This window comes from Astyanax mexicanus, chromosome 24 (genome assembly GCF_023375975.1).
Source record: "Astyanax mexicanus isolate ESR-SI-001 chromosome 24, AstMex3_surface, whole genome shotgun sequence".
Taxonomy (NCBI): Eukaryota; Metazoa; Chordata; class Actinopteri; order Characiformes; family Acestrorhamphidae; genus Astyanax; species Astyanax mexicanus.
Genome location: NC_064431.1, coordinates 23830001 through 23840000, shown reverse-complemented (window position 1 = coordinate 23840000; position 10000 = coordinate 23830001). Strand labels below are relative to the sequence as shown.

Genomic DNA, 10000 nt, shown 5'->3' with positions numbered 1-10000 from the left:
GACGTTTTAAGGCTGAGAAGGTGGAGTTCCACTGGGGCCAGAGCAACGGTTCAGACGGCTCGGAGCACAGCATCAACGGCAGGCGGTTCCCCGTGGAGGTAAGAAGCAGCTTCATCTCTACAGTCTGCACTCTTTACACCGTATCTGATCATAGCCAGAGAGGCTCTGAAGCCTCTGTCAGGACTCGCTCAGCGGGTCGGCTGGAGCTCAGTACCAACACAACAGAGGCGTTTCTGTACCGGCAGCACTGACACTCAAATACACTTCACCTGGTCTTTTCATACTAAAGCACTTATTGAACAGACTCAGAACACAGAACAGCTTCTGTACAGGAATAACAATCTTTTCATCATAGGTTGTAGACTTTTTACCCATTGTAAACTTAAATTATTGCTGTTAGACAAGGCTGCTGAGTTACTGCATGTGATCAAACTGCATTCAGAGTCTTTGCTGGTGGTGTCGAGAGTGCTGAACTCAAGAATTCAAAATGTATTTACTACATTATTTAGTAAAGCACATGCAGAATGAACAAAAGTGAGACCTACTGCATCAAGTTCAGGCAAGAGTTCAAGATCTGTAAAATTAACTATAAGCACGATGGTTAGAAGTATTAACAACAGATAAGTTTAACCACAGACTAATTTTTCTAAAAGTTCAACATGCGTTCATAATGAACCACAGACTCGCTTTCTAGAGTTTAGTTTTACTTATAGTCTTATATGGATTTTAGTATTAAACATTGTACGATTTGTAACTATAGTTAGGGTAGCTTTGCCAGTGTTAACCAGAGCCTAGATTCCTAGAAGTTCAATATTAACCATAGAGTAGATTTTTTGAAGTTCAATATTAGCCATAAGAAAAGATTCATAGAAGTTAATTGTTAACAATTGTCTAGATTCCTAGAAGTTCTGTATTAACCATAGAGTAGATTTTTAGAAGTTCAGGATTAACCATAGGCTAGATTCCTAGAAGTTCAGTACTTGCCATATGGTAGATTCCTAGATTTTGTGTATTAACCACAGGGTAGATCTCGTGAAGTTCATTATTAATCATAGGCTAGATTCCTAGAAGTTCAGTATTAACCATAGAGTAGATTTTTAGAAGTTCAGGATTAACCATAGGCTAGATTCCTAGAAGTTCAGTACTTGCCATATGGTAGATTCCTAGATTTTGTGTATTAACCACAGGGTAGATCTCGTGAAGTTCATTATTAATCATAGGCTAGATTCCTAGAAGTTCAGTATTAACCATAGAGTAGATTTTTAGAAGTTCAGTATTAACCATAAGCTAGATTCCTAGAAGTTCAGTAATAACCATAGAATAGATTTTTTAAAATGTCAGAATTAACCATAAACTAGATTCCAAGAAGTTCCTTTTAACCATAGAGTAGATTTCTAGAAATTCTGTATTAACCATAGGCTAGATTCCTAGAAGTTCGATATTAACCATAGAGTAGAGTTCTAGAAGTTCAGTAATAACCACAGGCTAAATTCATAGAAGATCAGTGCTAACTGTAGGGTAGATTCCTAGAAGTTCTCTATTACCAGAGGGTAGATTCCTAGAAGTTCAGTATTAACCTTAGGCTAAATTTCTAGAAGTTCTGTATTAACCATGGGCTAAATTACTAGAAGCTCATTATTAACCATAGGCTAGATTCCTAGAAGCTCATTTTTAACCATAGGCTAGATTCCTAGAACTTCATTAATAACCATTGGCTGAATACCCAGACCTTCTGTATTAACCATAGTCTGGATTCCTAGAAGTTCAGTATTAACCATAGGCTAGATTTCTAAAAGTTCAGTATTAACTATAGGTTAGATTTCTGTAACCTCAATATTATTCAGTAACTAAATTCCTAGAAGTTCAGTATTAACCATAGGCTGAATTTCGATCCTCTAGAAGCTTAGCATCTGTTAACTAGATTTCTAGAAGTTCATTATTAACCCTACGCTACATTTCCACAGCTTTTCTTTTCAAGAAGTTCAGCATCAGCCATAGGCTAGCATTAGCAGAATTCAGAATCTGAGCTGGATGGAGGACGAGTGTCAGAGGATGAGTGGCGGAGTGGTACGGAGGGCGTTCCCGTATCGATTAAACAGCACATTATGTAGAGCCAGTCTCTCCGGGGGCTGACCGGCGGCGGAGACGTCTCTCTCCTCGCCCGCTGATTTATCATTATGGCAGGCTGGCAGCTTTTACACACAATAACAGCTCCTTTTATCGCCCTCTTCAAACATGCAAGCCCTCCTCTCACATGGCTGCCAAGCGCAGGCCGGCTTTCATTCTTAAGTGGAATGGGCGTCATTTTGTTTCATTGTCTCCCTTTTATTAGACCCCTCCCTCCTCCCCCAACACCACCTCTCCGCCCAGTTTAGCAGTTAGTAGATGAGCGAGGGGGACGGCTACAGCAGCGATTCCCATTTATTGGCAGTTAGATGATGTCATCGTGCCACAAATCACATTACGGCAGGATGGCTTCAGTGCTAAAGTTTAATGTCACCCACAGGGAGTGCTTCAGGATGCTTAACACACTCAATGAAGACACATGCTTCTGTTATTGACAGAAAAAAATATGTATTATAGAAAAGGAGGTTTATAAAAATTAGGAGCCTCTATTACTTTATTTATACATTACAAGTATTTTTTTTATTTGTTACAGATTTGATAAATTTGGTATTCAGACACTCCTTATAATTGTGAATTTTCTACATAATATACAGTATATGTGGACAGTTCATTACTTGGACAGTTCGAGCCAGACACCACCGGTCACAATCATTTCCACCCACTTTCCCCTCCTCTGCTGTCCACTTTGGGAGGTAATGCCTTTACTTTAATAATGTCTTATATACAAACATTGGAAATGGGATGGGAATGCCCCATCCATCTAGCATCCACTATCAGACCTCGCTTAATTTCTAATAATTCAAGTTGCTTTGCTATGAGCATTCTGACCAATGTTCAGCCTTACTCACAAGATATCACCTCACAACCTATACAGATTTTATTTTGATGTTTCCAAGCTTTCCCAAGCTGAGTCAACACAGTATTTTCACATACTGCTGTCCCATGACTTTTGGCATTCCAGTGTACATACCCGAAAGCACTAACAAATACTGCAAAGTCTTATCAAGAAATAATCCAGATTCAAATCAGATTAAATAGACAGGTGTGAACGGGTTATAAAAATCCTTATTTCCTTATGTTCTATTTAGAGGTTGTTTCTTGTGCGTAAAGCAGGTCAGAGATTGGGTGATTTTGTCAGTGTGTTACAGAGATGGGCAGCATTCTTGCACGAGAAAGAGTGAGGAGGAGAGACACAGCTTTGCTCTGACTTTGATTAGTTTGGTCTGTTGAACTGTGAAGATCCGGGGACTGTGGGATTGATTATCCGAGTCTGACGGAATATGCGTATCAGTAGCCCCAAATCCAGGAGAATGCAGATGAGCATACTGCTGCACGACCTTATCTCAGAAAGAGAGAGAGAGGGAGAGAGAGAGAGAGAGAGAGAGAGGGAGAGAGAGAGAGAGAGAGAGAGAAACAAAAAGGGGGGTTGGGTATGAGAGAGTGATGGAGAAAGGGGTCAGAGAGAAACAGATCAAGGAAGTAAGAGGTTGGGAGAGAAAAAGGAGTGATGGAGGAAGAAGAAATGGAGAATCTTGTCAGTAAGAGAGATGGAGAGAAGGAGAAAAAAAGGTCAAGGAAGAGAGAGTGAGAAATAGAGAAAGAAATAGGTTGGGGAGATGGAGAAAGGAGAGAGAGAGAGAGAGAGAGAGAGAGAGAGATGGAGAGAGATAGTGAGATCAAGGTAGAGGTTGGGAGTTGGAGGAGAGAAAAAGGAGAGATGGAGGAAGAAGAAAGGTAGAATCTTGTAAGGGAAAGAAATAGAGGGATAAAGGAAGTGGTCAGGGGAGAGCGAGTGAGAAATTGAAAAAGAAAGAGGTTGATGGAGGTAGATTGAGAGAGAAAGAGGTGGAAAAGGTTTGGGAGAGAAAGGTAGAAATAGAGAGAGGGAAGAAAGAGATGTATAAAAGAGGGCAGGGATGGAGAAAGGAGAGAGAGAGAGATGGAGAAGAAGGTCAAGAAGATAGAAGTAGAGCTACAGTATATAAAAAGAGATCAGGTGGAGAAAGGAGAGAACTGAAGGTAGTGAGGAGGATAAAGAGAAAGTCAAGAAGTTCAGAGAGATGGAAAAAAGAGAAAGTTAGATATAGTTTAGAGAGGTAGAAAGGGTTTGGGAGAGAAAGGTAGAAATGGAGAAAGGGAAGAAAGAGATGAAAAAAGAGAAGGAGAAAGAGATCAGGGAGAGAGATAAAGAGGACAGGGAGATTAAGAAAAGAGAAAAAGAGCAAAAAGATGGAAAGAGAGATATATGGAAAGATATCAGAGAAAGGAGAGATTTGGAGATAGATAGAATAGAAAGAGAGATGTGGAAATAGAAAGAGGGAAGAAAGAGATGGAGAACGATGGAGAAATTTGTTAGGGAGGTGGAGATCAGGAAGAGAGAGGAAGGAAAGAGATGGAGAAAATGTGTTTAAGAAAGAAAAGAGATGGAGAGAGGTGGAAATACAGAGAGATGACAAAAGAGGGCAAAGAAGGAGAAAGATGGAGAAATTGGTTAGGAAGATGGAGAAAATGAGTCACATCCGAGAGAGAGATAAAGAAAGAGGTCACGGAGATGGAGAAAGATGGAAGGAATAAAGAATATAGAGGTTGAAAAAGTGAATGAGAGGCAGCATTAGGGGGAGGAAGACAGAATAAAATAGGGTAAAATAAAGGAAGTTGATTAGTGATAGAAAACAGTGAAAGAACTGAAGAAAAATACAGGGAAAGACAGACAGATGTAGAGAGAGGGAAAGTGAGAGAGTGAGAACAGGAAAGTAGAAGTGAAGCTGAGAAAGCTGGCGGAGGAGAAGCGAGAGCAGCGTTTGGTGGAGCTGCAGGAGCTGGTGTGGCTCTGGTGGGTTGCAGCTCTAGCTTTCACCTGCTTGTTGCGCAATTAACACCGCGGCTAATGAGCCTGATTAAAGCGGAGGGCCAATTAAAGATGTCGGCGGCGTTCTCGACGGGACGCCGACACTAGTTGCGGCCCACGTTCACCCGGCGAGGCACGGCCACCGCCTCACCTGCGGATAGCTGCCTCGCACGGGAGGAAATCAGCGGCAGCCGCCGGTGGGTGTGCCACTCGCTGCTGAAGTGGGCTTGACATGATTAAGGGGATGCAAAGTGCGAGCAGAGGGTTCATTAAACTGAATTAATTATACTAATTAGGACTTTTGAAGAATTATCGAACGACTCGGTACTGAGAACATGACTGGTGGCTGTGGATTTTTTTAGGTGCTGTTGTTAACTCCTTAAGGGCACAGAGCGTTTACTGAGATTGCTTGAGGTTTGGATGCTTTAGTGAGAATTTTCACTGTACTTTTATTGCATTAGATGAATAGAATGCTGAATAGATGCTGATACAGAAAGAGACCACTTTAAAATGATGAGCTTCTTTGATTTTACCAAATAAAAAAAAAACTCTGGAATATAATCAAGAAGAAGATGGATGATCAGAAGCCACCAAACCAAGATGAAGTGCTTGAATTCTTGCACCAGGAGTGAGTAGCATAACGTTATCCAAAAGCAGTGTGTAAGACTGGTGGAGGAGGAGAACATGCCAAGATGCATGAAAACTGCGATTAAAAAACGAACAAGGGTTATTCCACCAAATATTAATTTCTGAACTTGTTTTCTTTGCATTATTTGAAATCGAAAAGCTCTGTATCTTTTTTGTTTGTTATTATTTCAGCCATTTCTCTTTTTTTTCTGCAAATAAATGCTGTAAATGACAATATTTCTATTTGGAATTTGGGAGAAATGTCGTCCGTAGTTTATAGAATAAAAAAAACAATGTTCATTTTTTTCAAACATATCTATCTATAAATAGCAAAATCAGAGAAACTGATTCAGAAACTGAAGTGATAATGCTGCAATTAGCTGATTCACATATACAGACAGTACTAGTCTAGCACATTAGTCACCACAGCTAGATTGAACTCAATCTACAGCAGAGTGGAGAGAAAGTGGGTTGTACATTTTGCAGCATTTTGCAGCATGAGGGGAGACTGCTGTAATTTTAATATTAAAATTCAGTTTAATGATATACTTTTGCTACAACTATACAACTTTTGTTTTCACCTTTTAGAGGTGCTGGGGCTTGAGCCCCTCTAAAAAAAAAGAAAAAAGTGCTAGCTATGCCCATGGCAGCCCCCCTTGTGTTTTCTTATTTTTTCTTTTTTTTTTTTTATGTTTTTATTTGGCCCGAGGAGGGAGATGTGCTCTGTTCAGACGATGCGGATTCTCGTTTTGATTCCCTCACTTCCCACTTTCCTCCTCCTCCCTCCTCCTCACAAGTCCACTCACTTCTGATGTGGGTTGCAGTGAGGTTGCACTAGTGTACTTTGAACTGTTTGGGGAAAGGCCTGAATCACTTATGACTGAGGAATCCTGTGGTGTTATAGTATAGTATTATAGTATTATAGGTTGGATGCTACGTTTTTTTTTGTTTTTTTTTTCTATTTCTTGACAGCTTCCCTGCTGTCAAGTGGAAATTGTCGCCTTCTGTCGCCTTCCGCCGTATCTATAATTATAGGGTTCTTGATTCTACACTGTAAGCCCGGATAAGTTGAATTTACTTACAAATATTTTGGAAACTGGTTGCCTTAAAAAAGTTAAGTAAACGGTCTAAAGCGCTGCCACTATGAGCAGGAGGTCACAGGTTCGAACCCCTGCTCATGCAGCTTTGCCATCAAGCTGCCGGCGCTCAGAGGGAGCACAATTGGCCCTGCTCCCTCCGGGTGGGTAGATGGCGCTCTCTCCCCACATCACTCCTACGGTGATGCCCGCAGCACCGGGCATCTGTAAGCTGATGTATCAGAACCGAGTCGCTGCGCTTTCCTCTGAGCGTCAGCGCTGTGATGCTCCTCGGCAATGCTGCATCAGCAGCAGCTCGATAAGAAGCGGTGGCTGACTTCACATGTATCGGAGGAAGCATGTGTTAGTCTTCGCCCTCCTGGTGTGTTGGGGCATTACTAGTGATAGGGGGATTGAGTAATGAGTGGGTTGGGTAATTGGCCGTGTAAATTGGGGAGAAAATGGAAAAAAAAGAAAAAAAAAAGTTAAGTAATGGGTTATGAAAACTTAAGCTAGCATAACTTGGAACATCAAGTTATTACAACTAAAGGGGAAGTTTATTTAACTTTTTTTTTATTTTTGTTATACTGTAAGACTGGATAAGTTGAGTTTACTTAACTTTTTTAAGGCAGCCAGTTTGTAATGGGGAATGAAAACTTGAGTTAGCATAAATTAAAACATCAAGTTATTACAACTAAAGGGAAGCTTGATTTATTTCTAAGGTAGCCCAGGGGGAATCACTACACACTGATGGTGAGTGTCTGTCAGAAACTGTTGGACACACCCAGTATGCAAATAGATTGTGACAAAAGCCAATGGAAAAGAAGCTGTTAATGGCAACAGACTAAACTCAGTTATTATAAGTTGGTTCAACTTAAAGATATCAGTTTGAATAGTACAGGGGTTGGACAATGAAACTGAAACACCTGCTTTTAGACCACTATAATTGATTGTCCCGACGGACAGTCTTGGTGGAAACAGGAGAGTTGAGGTGCACATTAAATTCTGTGGTTTTATGTTTTTTGGATACAATCCGGGTTAGCACCCGAACATCCCTTTCAGACAGCTTCCTCTTACAGCGTCCACAGTTAATCCTGTTGGATGTGGTTGGTCCTTCTTGGTGGTATGCTGACATTACCCTGGATACCGTGATGTACCTCTTGATACATCTCAAAGACTTGTTGTCTTGGTCACAGATGCTCCAGCAAGACGTGCACCAACAATTTGTCCTCTTTTGAACTCTGGTATGTCACCCATAATGTTATAGTGTGCATTGCAATATTTTGAACAGAACTGTGCTCTTACCCTGCTAACTGAACCTTCACACTCTGCTCTTACTGGTGCAATGTGCAACTAATGAAGATTGGCCACCAGGCTGCTCCAATTTAGCCATGAAGAAACCTCCCACACTAAAATGACAGGTGTTTCAGTTTCATTGTCCAACACCTGTAAGTTGAGTATTGTTTAGGAATATCCAATTTTATGTAAAAGAGACTTAAATTATTTGATTTACAGTGTAGGGAAGTGTGTTAAACAGCATTTAGACATTCAGGGATACTCTAGATAGATTTTTTTTGCATACAAATTGGTGTTTTTCTACTGTACTTCTATTTTCTACTTATTTTTTGGTGTGGTTTTTTTTTCGTTTTGTTTTGTTTAAGAGGCTCATCAATTAGTTTTTGTTTGAGATTGAGAGGAGCACCGATGCCTGATTAATTAAACCGCGCCCTTGGAGAGCCTCTGGACGTTTGACTGACACCTCCGCTTCGAAAGATCCCTCTTTTCGAGAGTGGCACTAGTGGCCCTTGACTTGGGTTTCGAGGCTGGCTGTTGTGTATCATCGTGATTGAGAGGGAGATGCTCTCAGGCACTTCCCTGTCCTTCAAGAGCACCCTTCAGGCACTTTAAGCTGTCCAAGTCGTCGTCGGCCGCGGACAAAAGGAGCGGGCAGAGTGCTGTTCACATCATGAACAACAGGCTTTCTGTCACTCAATCTGGATGGAGGAGACGAGCCCTCGGACGGCTCTGATGTGGATTCCTGTCCCGACTCCCCGGCTTCCGCCTCCCGTCCGCCTCTGATGTGGACGCGTGATGGGTTGCGGTGAGGTTGCCCTAGCGTACTTTGAACTGTTTGCAGAAAGCTACGGTTGTAGCTCACCAGTCAAATGCTCAGGGCGGTGTGCTGCAGGGGTGTACTCTAGGCCCAGAATGAGAATCGCAAACAGCTTTGAAGGCATGCTTATAGGCAGAAAGAATGAAGGAGGGAGGGGAGGAACACTCTGATCATGCGAGGCGAAGGGGGTTCATAAGCCTCCTTTTGAAAGGCCTGACATTGTGTGATCTCGGCTGCTGGAAATGATGAGAAGGATGTAAAAGACTGTATCGCTCAGACTCTCCCTCAAGCACCTTACCACACACGCACATCCAGAGAGTCGCCGGAGGAGGTAGAGAGAGCGGCGAGAGCTAGAGAGAGAGAGAGAGAAAGAGACAGAATTAGCGAGAGTGGGCGGATGAGTGATACAAGCTGTGACAGATGTCTATCAAGTGACACTTTAGCAGACACTCACCTCTATAAAGCACCACAAAGGGAGAATCCTACTGAGAATCAGTGAAACGACTGCACACAAAAAAAGAAAAGCGAGGGAGAAAAAGCTGCCAGTGAAACTCAGTCAGGCGTTTAGAGATCAAGGAATGTTTAAATAGTGTACTTAAGACTGTACTTAAGACAGTGGTCATTGTAATTGTAATCAGCCAGTGAATCAGCCATCACCAATAAAGGAAAAAAAATAATTAGATGCCCCTATAGTACAGCTATAGTATTAGACTAGTATTGGTATATTTGATATACCCTATAAGGCACACTGGATTATAAGGTGCACTATCAATGAAGGTCTAATTTCTGGTCTATTGTCATATATCTATAAAGCACACCGGATTATAAGGGACATTAAGTAGGAATACATGTGTTAAATTGTATACTTGAACTTAACAAATTAATTAAATCTAATTCAGCAGGTCTCGCCACTGGGGGGCACCTAAAGTCCTATCCAGACGTGATTAGTTTCTCAGGGGGTCCTGGGGTAATTTTCTCTTTTATGGGGGTCCTCTGTGATTTTATTCCCATCCAGAACGACCATGTACGTGTTTTTCTCAGACGTCCTCTAACAAAAAATGTACAGGCCGAATTACCTACTGTCTTTCACTGAACTCCTTTAGTAAGGACCTTTAGTAATTTTAGTCCCGTGCAGGTGGACGCCTCACATTTAATAAAATAGCTATGTGTCCACTGCCACGCACCGTAATTACACTTTCAGCGCACATT

At 41.5% G+C, this 10000-nt stretch overlaps 1 protein-coding gene across 1 annotated transcript in view; it reads left to right on the top strand.

Annotated features, from left to right (window-relative positions):
• ptprga (protein tyrosine phosphatase receptor type Ga) overlaps positions 1–10000 on the top strand; it is a 445965-nt gene that overhangs the window by 272166 nt on the left and 163799 nt on the right. The window contains exon 4 of the mRNA XM_022682776.2: positions 1–98. This exon is cut by the window's left edge and continues 51 nt beyond it. Within this exon, the coding sequence (XP_022538497.1) occupies positions 1–98 (98 nt within the window). The remainder of the gene's footprint in view (positions 99–10000) is intronic.